The sequence below is a fragment of the Psammomys obesus genome, unplaced genomic scaffold (genome assembly GCF_907164565.1).
Source record: "Psammomys obesus unplaced genomic scaffold, mPsaObe1.curated_primary_1811, whole genome shotgun sequence".
Taxonomy (NCBI): domain Eukaryota; kingdom Metazoa; phylum Chordata; class Mammalia; order Rodentia; family Muridae; genus Psammomys; species Psammomys obesus.
In genome coordinates, this window is record NW_026585609.1 from 7,403,819 (window position 1) to 7,416,894 (window position 13,076).

At 43.3% G+C, this 13,076-nt stretch overlaps 1 protein-coding gene across 1 annotated transcript in view; it reads right to left on the reverse strand.

The window, feature by feature from the left end:
• The window catches only part of LOC129679791 (proline-rich proteoglycan 2-like), a 64,930-nt gene extending 55,527 nt beyond the window's left edge, over positions 1-9,403 (reverse strand). Inside the window, exon 1 of the mRNA XM_055611236.1 lies at positions 9,371-9,403. Within this exon, the coding sequence (XP_055467211.1) occupies positions 9,371-9,403 (33 nt within the window). The remainder of the gene's footprint in view (positions 1-9,370) is intronic.
• Between the last annotated feature and the right edge of the window lie 3,673 nt (positions 9,404-13,076).

Sequence of the window (13,076 nt, forward strand, 5' to 3'; positions counted from 1 at the left end):
TTATTATTATTATTATTATTATTATTATTATTATTATTATTATTATTGTGTGTGCATGTGTGCCATGGTGATGTTAAAGATACAGTGGTCCTCAAGACTTAGTGAGGCTAACGGTAAATCTGAACGTTCGCCCTAATGTCTAAAGATCTTCAGTCAGAGCTGCCTTCCTTCGGTACACAGTCAAATGTAGTCACCGTAAGGTGGGTAGTGTCCTGGAGTTGAACAGGGTGAGGACAGGAGTTCCTCAGATAAGCATGACAATGAAGGGTGTCACCAGCTCTGGGAGATGCTAATTTCTTTGATTCTGGTCCCATTCTTACGAGCTCCCATGATCTGAGCTCCCATTCTTCTGCTGAGAATGTGGCTCTGATTCAAGTACCATTGTTCACTGAGATAGGTCTTGATAGTCTCTACACATTCAGTAAATATTTATTGAACCCTTAATATATGTCAGAAACTGGGTGTGGTGCTGGAAATGTGCAATATTTAAGACAACACTGATGCCCTCAAAGAACTCAAATCCTACACAAAGCACCTCTCCAGCACCAACTCAGCATATCCAATGGTTTTCTGTCGTTGGTGGAGGCCTTGCAGTGGCTGTGTAGGGAGAGATGGCCACCCCTCGCCCTGACAAGTGAGTCAGAAGGCTCATTGGTACCATGTGTAGCATTCTGTGTGCCTGGATAAGCAAAGCATGAGGACTCTGACCATCCCAAACACGATAAAGTCATCAGCGTAACCCAGGGCCTCACTGCACACTGACTCATTTTGTCTATTCTCTTCTTTTTATCACCTCGATTGTTATTAAGTAAGGCTTTTAAGCAAACAAACAAACACATATCATTATACCAGACTATTTTTCAGGAGGGCCAGTCAAATGAGCTGTTTGTTTAAGTCTTTTTAGCTGGCCTGAAACTGAGTACCAGACTTACCTCTACCTCCCAGGTCCTGGGATCAAAGGCCACCACCCCTGGCTGAAATAGACTGGCCTTAAGTTTCAATCAGCTCAAATAAATACAATTACTCAAAGAGCAATTGTTTATTTCCAAATGCAAAATGCCTTCCTTATGAATACTGATTTTTGAAACCCTGTATTTCAGCTCTTATTTTAGCCACTGTCAGTCTTTACTTCTCTCTTTTTTTTTTAATTAAAATACATATATGTTGTCAGTATCTAATAAACTTCTGAAACTGTCTAAAACACATAGAAAAATTTTAAGTAAGTAAAGAATAATGATCAGCACTGAAACCAGACTATAGTGTGGGCTTCTCCGGGAACTACAAATTCAAGGCCAGCCTGGGCTATCCAGGGAGCTCAAGCTCAGCTTTGGAAACAAAAAAAAAAAGCCTTGTCTCAAAGTAAAAGTAAAAACATTTTTTTTTTTAAAGGTCTAGTGATATAAATCAGAGGTGGAGCACTTTTGCCCAGCATGTAGAGCCCTAAATTCAGGTCTTAGTACGGCAAAACAAAACAAATAAAGTTCAAAGCTACATTGGGAGTTGATCTTACCCCTGTCAGAATGGCAGTCATTAGGAAAACAAATAGCAAGTGCTGCTGAGGACGTTGAGAAGAGGAAGTCCTCTCACCGTGCTGGCGGGAATGCTCACTAGGCCGGCTGCTGCTTCTTCCGAATAAAGCCAACTTGATCACGGTGAATGATCTTCTTGATGTGACCTTCAGTTCAGTTTGCAAGTATCTCACTGAAAAAAAAAAATTGTCTATGTTCATCAAGGAGGTTAGTTTATGACTTCCTTTTGGTTATTGTGTTATGTCTATTTGACTCTGGTATCAGAGTAATATCAGCTGTGTAAAAGATAAATCTAGACACCGCTGGTGAAATTGTAATCTCACTGCCACTGTGGAAGTCAGTACAGCAGTTTCTCAAAAGCTAAAAACGGACCCAGTGTGACCCAGCTACACCACTCACTCCTGACGTCTACCCGAAGCGCTCCAAATCAACATTTTACACAGACACTTGTCCATCATGCTTATTGCAACACTGCTCACAATCCAAGTTCTGAGACCAATCTAGGTATGCCACAACAGAGAAATAGATAAAGAAATGTTATATGTGTGTGTGTGTTGCACATATATATGAAATATATGAAAAATTATGTGTAGCATGTGGGTACCCTGAAAGCAACGGGTCCCCTGGAAATTGAACCTGGATTCTCTGTAAGAGCAACAAGTGCCCCCTGAGCCAACTTTTCATTCCCTATAATGGAATGAAGTTGTGTTGTTTAGAGCAAAATGGGTGCAAGTAGAGAGGACCATACTAAGTGAAAAACGAATGTCAAGTCTTCTCATTTGTAATTCCTAGATTTCGAATAGACCCATGGATAAAACATCATTTAGCTGGATGTAGTGTTGCCTGCCTTTAATCCCAGCACTCGGGAGGCAGAGGCAGGCAGATCTCTGTGAGTTCAGGGCCAGCCTGGTCTACATTGTGAGTTCCAGGACAGCCAGGGCTACACTGTGAGACACAGTAAGATATGAACATGGAAGTGAAACTGTATAGGGGAGTTGGACTAACAAGAGGGAAGAGGAGTTAAGAAAAGTAGGGTGGGAGGCACGGGGGATCTGCTTACAGGCAATACATACTTGTGTGAACACATAAATAATCTACAGTTGTTGGCTAAAGCTAAGTAAAATGCCAATGCTACTGATAGGATATGAGAAGAATATTACCATTTCAAAGGATGATTTCCCTAGGTTAAATGAGTCGGTTTTTCATTTATTTGTTTATTGAGTCATTCAATCACTCAGCAAATAGACCCACCATGTGCCCAGCCTTGCACAAGATGCTGGAAATACACAAACCAACGAGGCACCCTTCTCCCACTGGCATTCATTAAAAACTAAATGAATTCCCACCTCAGAGGGTGAAAGGAGGAAGGCCTTCAATCTTGTTATCTCTTTCTGCCACCTACTGGCCATTTTCTTTTTCATGGCTTTTAGGTATGCAAGGACCAAGGAAGTAGAGTTTCTAAGGGAAGAAGGAGTTGGAGAGAGTCTATTTTTGCATTCTGGACCACACAATTTTTAAAAATTTCATTTTAGCACGTGAGTTTCAGAGTACTTTACAAATTGGTTCTTATTTTAATTGTACACGTTTCTTTATATAAGGCGAAATGACCAGGTCGGAGCAGCTAGTGTTTGCATCTTCAACACTTAACAACCGTTTTTAAATTAATCCCTAATAATCGCACATAATAATCACAGGTATTTATAGGCACAATGTAGTGTTTCAGGACATGGGCCTGTGCGTTCTTGGTAAGTACAGCTTTCCTCACCTCCACCCAAATCCCTGGGGCTCCAACCCAACTCATTCAGCAGGAGAAATTTGTCTCTCACTGAGTCACTGCTGTGTGTGCCAGGGCATTCACGCTTTCTCTCCCTCCCATAGAGTTTTCCTAATGAGCTTCTGTTTGAAGAAAGTTTTGCCTCTCTTTGGCTTCCCTCCATTCTGGTGGGGGTTAGAACTTCTTGCCAGGACAGTGGAAATGTGTGCCTCGATTGCCTAACCCAGGCAGGAGAGAGCCTGAGGTCCTTGCAGCAGGCACTCCCAACCAGTTTGGAACCATCTCCCACTTCTGGAAGGCAGCAGTGTCGTGGGGGTGGAGGAGTTATTACCTTCTCGTAGTCATCTGGGCTGCCGTAAAATGCTTCATGGGAGGTGGGACACAAGGGATTAGGCATTAAACAGCCCATTTGCTCTGCATTATCAATTCTCGAAGTAGGTCAAATGCATCCTGGGATGGTTCAGTCTTAGGTGGAGACCTGAGGTCCCCTGCTGACTCAGATGGATGCCTCATTTTCCCCTGCTTCCAGCCAAGATCTCCCCAGTCACTGTTAGTGGTTTATTTAGGAAAGATTAACCAAATGGATGTTAGTTGATCGGATAGGATATGTAACTTTGGAGAGAACTCTCTCCCGTTGACTGTTGTCACATCAAAATCATTCTGGGTTTAAGGAGATGAGAGTAATGGATGGGATAGTAAACACCCCTTTTAGAAATACCTCCAGTCTCTTGCTGGGTGAGCAGCGGAAGTGGCTGAGGTGGGTGGATTCCGAGTTTGAGCCCAGCCTGGGCTATATAGCAAGACCGTGTCTTAGGAAACCAAAACCAAAATAAAAACACAGTTTAAAAGATTTATTTTATTTTAAAAAATTGTGTGTGTCTGTGTGGGTATGTACATGGGAATTCAGACACTCATGGAGGCCAGAGGAGGGTGTCTGATCCCCTGGAGGTGGAGGGGCAAGCCGTTGCAAGTCAACTGATTTCAGTGCTAGAAACAGAATTCAGTCCTCTGCGAGAGCAGAAAGCAGTCTTAACTGCTCGGCCATTGTTCCAGCCCTCAAACAAATAATTGTAGTAGTGATATTCTTATTTCTTACCCTCAAACAGTTGGTGGAAACTATATTAAAGTACATGTAGGCAACTAGAGGGATGCCTCCATGGTTGAGAGCACAGGTTGCTCTTGCAGAGAACCTGGGTTTGAGTCCCGGCACATACATGCAGGCTCACAACTACTTGTAACTTCACTTCCAGAGTATGTTGTTTCATTTTCTGACCTCTGTGGGCACCACACGCAGGCATGGTACACATACATACAGTCAGATAAACACTCATTGCACATAAAATAAATAAAATACTACAAATATGCACATATTCATTTATGTCTAGTGTCACCCAAAACCTTCATCCTCAGGAATCCCGGACTTATCCTTCTTAATGCTGAAAATTTAAGAAAATTAAGAACATATCCTGTGCATACCTGAGCTCAACCATAAAAAGCTCATAATGGTACAGTATTAAGTCAGCAGCTAAGTGCCCTCTTGGATCCTGTTTCTTGGTTCATTTTTTTTTTCTTTTGGTTTGATAAACTAGTCCATCAGCTCACATAGTTCCCTTGCCATTCTGATCATCTCTGAGACTCCAGTTATTCTTCTCTGTTCTTAGTTTTTGCAGTTTTGTTGATGATGGTCACTGTCAACATAGCATCCATCTCTCCATACTTGTACTGCTCTGGGATGTAACCCAGTCTGGCTAGCTATGTCCCTCTTCTTTATCTCATTCTCAGGATGAAGTGTCTCATGGAAAAAGTCTGTGTGGAACTTGACATAACTCAGAATACTTTCATGAGGGATCCAACTCATAGACTAAAGTGTCTCATGTAAAGTTATGGTGTGCTCTTAGGGACAGAGGAAATACTGAAGCATGAGAATTAGAAAGCCTAGAAGTGGGGACAATAAGAAACTGAAAGAGGGTGAGAAATATGACTCAGCTGATAAGAATGCTTGCTGCTCTACTAGAGGACCTGAGTTTGATTCTCAGCATCCATGGCTGATGACCACTCCAGCTGCCTGTCATCATTCCAGCTCCAGGGGATTCAGTGCCCTTGCCTGTCCTCTACAGGTACCTAACAAGCACGTTGCATACACTCACAAAGACACATACACATAACTACAAATAAAAATTAATTGAGAGTCTGGTTTGGTAGTAGAGTGTTTATGTAGCACACACAAAGGCCTGTTTATTGATCCCTAGTTGATTCCTAGTACTGCAAAATCAGAGATACATAGATAGATAGATAGATAGATAGATAGATAGATAGATAGATAGATAGACAGATAGATGATCACGGTAGATAGGTAGATAGATAGACTATATTAGAATAAAGAAAAGAGGATCCAGGGGTATGACAGAGATAGGGAGAGAAGTGGGACATGGGGATGAGGTTGGTTAGGGAGGCAAAAGAAAGCAGAAAGAGGAAGGGAGAGGAAACAAGAGAGACAGGAGAGAGAGAAAGAGAGAGAGAGAGAGAGTCTTGAAGACAAGAATATTTGACACAAAAAGAAATTCTACTCCCATACTAAAAGTGCATTTTGAAAACTGGATCTCAGAATCAAGATCTAATTTTAGTTTGTGCCATGATATTAGTGATTTATTTCAAGAATGCCCCTGCCAAACCCTTCTCCATTGCTGGTGGGAATGAAAACTTGTACAACCACTTTGGAAATCAATCTGGCACTTTCTCAGAAAATTAGGAATAGTGCTACCTCAAGATCAAGCTATACCACTCCTAGGCATATATCCAAAATATGCTTAATTACACAACAAGGACATTTGCTCAACCATATTCGTAAAAGCTCTATTCGTAAGAGCCAGAAGCTGGAAACAACCTAGATGTCCCTTATTGGAGGAACTGATACAGAAATTGTGGTATATTTGCATAATGGAACACTACTCAGCTTTTAAAAACAAGGAAATCATGACATTTGCAGGCAAATGGTGGGAACTAGAAAAGATCATCTTGAGTGAGGTAACCCACAAGCAGAAAGACACACATGGAATATACTCACTCATAAGTGGATATTAGACATATAATATAAGATAAACATACTAAAATCTATAGTCCTAAAGAAGCTAAACAACAAGGACGACCCTAGGAAAGATGCTCAATCCTCATTCAGAAGGACAAAATGCATCAGACATTGGAAGCAGAAGAAGACAGGGAACAGGACAAGAGCCTACCACAGAGGACCTCTGAAAGACTCTGCTCATCCAGGTATTGAAGCAGAGGCTGAGACACATAGCCAAACTTATGGCAGAGGGCATGGAATTTTATGAAAGAAGTGGGGGATAGAAAGACCTGGAGGGGACAGGAGCTCCAAAAGGAGACCAACAGAGCCAAAAAACTGAGCTCTGGGAGCCCTGCAGAGACTGATACCCCAACCAGGACAGTGCATGGATATAACCTAGAACCCCTGCTCAGATGTAACCCATAGGCTCAGTCTCTAAGTAGGGTCCCTAGTAAGGGGAGCAGGGACTTTCTCTGGCATGAACTCAGTGACAGGCTCTCTGATCACCTCCTCCTGGGGAGTACAGTCTTGCCAGGCCACAGAGGAAGACAATGCAACCAGTCCTGATGAAACCTGATAGCTAGGTTCAGATAGAAGGGGAGGAGGACTTCCCCTGTCAGTGGACTAGGGGAGGGGCATAGGGGAAGAAGAGAAAGGGAGGGATTGGGAGAGATGGAGGGGGACATAGCTGAGATACAAATTAAATTATAATAAATGATAATAAAAAAGAAATTAAAAAAAGTGAAGGAAGATATGCAGACAGTGATGACAAAGAGACATTACATTGTTATGGAAATAGTTTACATAAAGAAAGCTGTGTTTCTGAGACATATGCAATTAATATCCCCTGTAAATAGTACCTTAAAGTTTAACTACCTAATTAGTTGCTTCACTTTACATTACATTATGATCATAGGCCCTCCCTCATCTCCTCCTGTTCCCATCCCCCCTCACATCCCTGTTTCCCCCCTCCCCTACTCCTCAAATAAGCGGAGCCTCCCTGCTACCAACTTAGACCAGAACATTAAGTAGCATCAGAACCAAGAGCTTCTTCTTCCCCTGTGGTCTGGCAAGGAAGCCCTGCCAGAAGGAAGTGATTAAAAAGCAGGCAACAGAGTTCATGTCGGAGATATCCCTCTCTCCCCTTGTTGGCCAAGCTACCCAATGTCTACATATGTGTAAGGGGCCATGGTCTCGACCTTGGTTGGTGCTCCATAAGCCCTGCTGGGCCTAGATTAGTTGGCTCTGTTGTTTTTCTTGTGGAGCTCTTGTCCCCTCTGGGTCCTTCTATTCTTCCCCCATTCTTCCACAAGAATTTTTTGAGACAAGGTATCTCTGTGTAGCCTTGGCTGTCCTGGAACCCACTCTGTAGACCAGGCTGGCCTTGAACTCAGAGATCTGCCTACCTCTGCCTCCCCAGTACTGGGGTTAAAGGTGTGAGCCACCACTGACTGGCAAGATCGTCTTCTTACTAGGAAGCTTCTCCTGTATTAGGTTTCCATACTATTCCTCAAATGGCCCTTAATTTTAGCTGTTTCTCCCTGTATCCCATCCCTTGGCTCCCTCTTCCCTCCTCCTCCCCACATTATATTCCTGTTCCAGCACCACCCAATCCATTGATAACTGTATATTCTAACCCCTTTTCCTAATGAGCTCTATCTGTACCTCCTAGACCCTTTCTCTACACCTAACCTCTGTGGTTCTATGGATTGTAGTGTGTTTATCATTGACTTAACTGCTAAAATTCACATATGAGGGAATATTGTGAAGTCATTTTTTTAAAGGCCGAACGATACTCTATTGTATAAATGTATCTCATTTTATTTATCCATTTTGTGTCTGTGTGTGTGTTGAGGAGCATCTAGTTTATTTATTTATTTATTTTTTTCAATTTCTGGCTGTTACGAAGAAAGCAGTAATGAACATGGTTGAGCAAGTGTTGCTGTGGTAAGATGAAATATGCTTTGGGTATATGCCCAAGAATGATATGACTGGATCTCGAGCTAGATCAATTTCCATCTTCCTGAGAAACTGCCACATTGCACTGATTTCCATAGTGGCTATACAAGTTTACGTTCCCACCGACAACAGGTGAGTGTTCCCTTTATTCCATTCCACACGAACTGTCACTTGCTTTATATCTCAGCCATTCTCAGGGGTGTAAGACGAAAACCTCAAAGTAGTTTTCACTTGCTTTTCCCTGATGGCAGAGGGTGTTTCCTAGCCATTTGAGTATCCTCCTTTGAGGATTCTGTTTAGATCTGTACTCCATTTTTTCCTTTTTAAACTTTTTATTGCTTCTTCGTGAATTTCATATTATGCATCCCAAGCCCACTCATCTTCCCATCTCCTTGTACCTGCCCTCCATCTTTGCAACCTCCCCCTCCAAAAGACAAATAAAAACTTCATCGTGATAGCTATAGTGTGTCAGAATGTATCCCACAATACACCCTTTTGTCCACACTTCTTTGCTTGCAAATGTTCATTGTAGTGAGTCATTGGTTTGGTTTGAGGCTTCTGGCTTCCGGTACAGTATCAATACTGGGACCTCACTGGGGAATCCACTCCACTATCCTTGTTGTACTGTGTCATGGAGGTCCTGTAGTTTTGTATCTGTAGGACAAGCGCCTTCACTCCAGCAGCTCAGAGATGGGATGGATGTCGTGGTGGGCCAACGCAAAGCCCTGGATCTTAACCTGGGAGGTATCTGAGCCGGTCAGTCTGCCAGCTCTCCTGCATGCATGCCACAGGGGCTAGCTCTCCAGCATTGCCCTGCTAGCTCATCCATTGCTGCAGCCAGAAAGGGGAAGAAACAGCTCTCTTGCTCTCACGCACTTGGGCCTGGCTCACAGGCGCCCACACCATCAGCTCTACTGTGCTGCCCAGGTGAGGTGCAGGCCCAGCCTTCACAAGTGATGTAGCAGGCAAGACGCTAGGCCAGCTCTCCCACTCTCCCACTCTTAAGGCTGGCTCTCCCATGCTCACGCCCTCAGGCCAGCTCACCTTCGCTCCCGCCATCAGGGTCAGCTCTACCATGCTGCCGGATGAGGTACAGGGCCTGCTCTCCTGAGTGCTGCAGCCGGGGATGGGCAGGGACAGCTCTCCTGCTTTCATGAGCCTGGGGCCAGATCTTCTTTTGCCACAGGTGGCAAGGAATAAGGGGAAGGAGGGCGTGTCTCCCTTATGCATGCTACCACATGGCAGATGAGTGGCAGGACCAGCCCATGCTCACACCTTTGGGGATGGCTTACCCTCAACTCTCACAACCAGGGCCAGCTTTGCTTTGCTTCTTGAGTGATATGCTGGGCTCCACTCCTGAGTACGGCAGCTGGTAAGGGGCGGGGCCAGCTCTCCCACAATGCCCAGGAGAGGGGTGGAGCCAGTTCTCCATAGCCCTCAGACATCAACATGGCACTGAACCACAACCCAGACCAGGGGTGTCCGCTTGGCATTAGGTGGTAACAGACCCCTGCTGCTGCAAAACCAGGAACCCGGACATGGCAGTTGGTGGCAGGACAGGTCAACACCTCACTCTGTGGCCTTGGGTGTCATCACCAGCTACTCCTATCAAGCTGTTCCTCACTACCCTGGAGTCTCTAGTTCTGCCTCTCTTCACTGTGCACACGTCCTTCTGCTTCTTTTTTTTTTTTTTCTCTTCCATTTCTCCACCACTTGCTCCTCTTAGTGGTGCCTGTGGTCAGGGGTGTCTAGAGTCATCTCGGAAGCGGTCTCAGGAGTGCTCTGTCCCCTCCCCCAACCCTGTGCAGTGTGGCACTGGGCAGGGGTCATCTCGGGTGTGTTTTTTGTCCACCGTGGCCTGCTCTACGTCAGACTGGTGGTCATCTCGGGCTCTCAAAGTCCCAGGCGGGGGTAGTCTCCTGTCAGCCTCCCTCCCCACCTAGGCTGTGTGGCCCCAGGTCTCTTCTAATCTTGGGCTTGATTCTTGCCTGTCTCCATGGAGCCAGAATGGTGGTTTATAACATCTGTTTCCCAACATTTCTCTGTTTAGATTTTCTTTGGGACACCTGTCTGTGGGTGAGAGTGGGGAATGAAGGGCTCTCACTATCAGTGTGTGAGGGGCATTATGATTTCTTTCCAGCAATACTAGTGTTTATTTTACTACCTTGGGTGCCCTTGTATTCAGCACACAGATATTAAGAATCGTGATATCCTCTTGGATTTTTTTTCCTTTGATGGATATGTGATGCCATTTCCTATCTCTCCTGATTAGTTTTGGTTTGGTCTATTTTGTCAGGCATTAAGATGGCTACATTAACTTTTCTCCTGCCTGCTGGGGTCACAGCCAGCAGAACTCCTTAACCTCTCCTCTGGAGAAGGCCTGCCAGACCCAGGAACAGCCAAGCCTATGGGTCCCCAGGAACACCCAGCTACATAACCTTCCCTCCGAAGGAAGCCTGCTGGTCCCAGAATCATCCATGCCTTTAGGTTTCCAGAAACAGCCAGGTTAGGGACCCTCTCCCCCAGCTTTTCTTCTGCCTGCCTGAGATACAGCCAGCAGAGGAACAAACAGGCCCGCAGGTCCCAGGAGCTTCCAGGCCTGCAGGTCCCTAGGAACATCCAGCCAGCAGAAGCGAGCAGTCTGCTATTTCTTGAACTCGATGTCAGACCCAAGGCTCTGTCTCTCTCCCTGAGGACTCTTGTCAGCATCAGGAACAGCCAGCCAATACCAGAGACAACTAGATGGTTAAAGGCCAGTGTAAAAACACAATCAACAAGAGCCAGGGCAATATGGCATCACCACAATCCAGCTATTACAGGAAGCCCTGGGCACGTTGACACAACTGAAGCAAAAGAAGATGACCTGAAGTCCAACTTCATAAAGATGATAGAGGCCTTAAAAGAGAATATGAATAAATCCTTTAAAAACATACAAGAAAATTCCATCAAACAGGTGAAGGAAATGAATAAATCCCTTAATGAGGTACAGGAAGATACAATTAAACAAGTGAAGAAAATGAAAAAATAACCTGTTTATAAACTGAAAATGGAAATAGAAGCAATAAAGAAAACAAACTGAGGCAATCCTGAGGATGGAAAACCTAGGGAAGAGAACAGGAACTACAGACACAAGCATCACCAACAGAATACAAGAAATGGAAGAGAAAGTCTCAGGTGTAGAAGATACAATTGAAGAAATCTATACATCAATCAAAGGAAATGTTAAATCTAAAATGTTACTGACATGAAACATCCAAGAAATCTGGGACACTATGAAAAGACCAAACCTAAGAATAATAGGAATAGAAGGAGGAGAAGACTCCTAGCTCTAAGGCACAGAAAATATTTTCAACAAAATCATAGAAGAAAACTTCCCCAACCTAAAGAAAGAGATGACTATAAACATATAAGAAGCTCATAGAACACCAAATAGACTGGAACAGAAAAGAAAATCCTCCTGCCATGTAATAATCAAAACAATAAATGTACAGAACAAAGAAAGAATATTAAAAGCTGCAAGGGAAAAAGGCCAAGTCACATATAAAGGCAGACCTATTAGAATTACACATGACTTTTTAATAGAAACTCTAAAAGCCAGAAGGGCTTGGGCAGACACCTTATAGACACTAAGAGACCCCAGATGTCAGTCCTGACAACTATACCTAGGAAAACTTTTAATAACCATAGATGGAGAAAACAAGATATTCCATGACAACAAAATTAAACAATATCTATCAACAAATCCAGCCCTACAGAAGATACTAGAAGAAAAATTCTAACCCAGGGAGCTAACTACACTCAGGAAAACACAGGAAATAAATAACCCTACATAAGTAAATCAAAGAAGGTACGCCCACATACATCACATACATACACTCAATGACAACTAACATCAAAATAACAGAAATTAACATTGGTCATTCATATCTCTCAACATCAATGGGCTCAAGTCTCCAATAAAGAGATACAGGTTAATAGAATGTGTGTGAAAACAGGATCTATCATTCTGTTGCATACAAGAAATACACCTCAGCAGCAAAGATAAGCATTAGCTCAGAGGAAAGGGCTGGAAAATGGTTTTCCAAGCAAACGAACCCAAGAAACAAGCTGGAGTAGCCATTCTAGTATCTAATAAAACAGACTTTTAACTTTTAAATTAATCAAAAGAGGTAGGGAAGAACATTCACACTCATCAAAGGAAAAATCCATCAAGATGACTTCTAAATTCTGAACATCTATGACCTAAATGCAAGGGCACCCACATTCATAAAAGAAACATTACTAAAGCTTAAATCACACGTCGAATTCCACACTTTAATAGTAGGAGACTTCAACACCCCACTCTCACCAATGGACAGATCATTGAGACAGAAACTAAACAGAGAAATAATGAAACAACAGAAGTCATCAATCAAATGGACCTGACAGATATCTAACGAACATTTCACCCAAACACAAAGGAATATACGCTCTTTTCAGCACCTCATGGAACCTTCTCTCAAACTGACCATATACTTGGTCACAAAGCAAGTTTAAACAGATACAAGAAAATTAAAATAACCTCTTGTATTTTACCAGATTTCAACAACAAAAATAAGAGAAAACTTACAAAATCGTGGAAACTGAACAACTTTCTGCTCAATGACTGCTGGGCCTGGGAAGAAATAAAGAAAAATATTATAAGACTTTCTAGAATTCAATGAAAATGAGGGCACAACATAGTCAAACTTATGGGACACAGTGAAAGCAG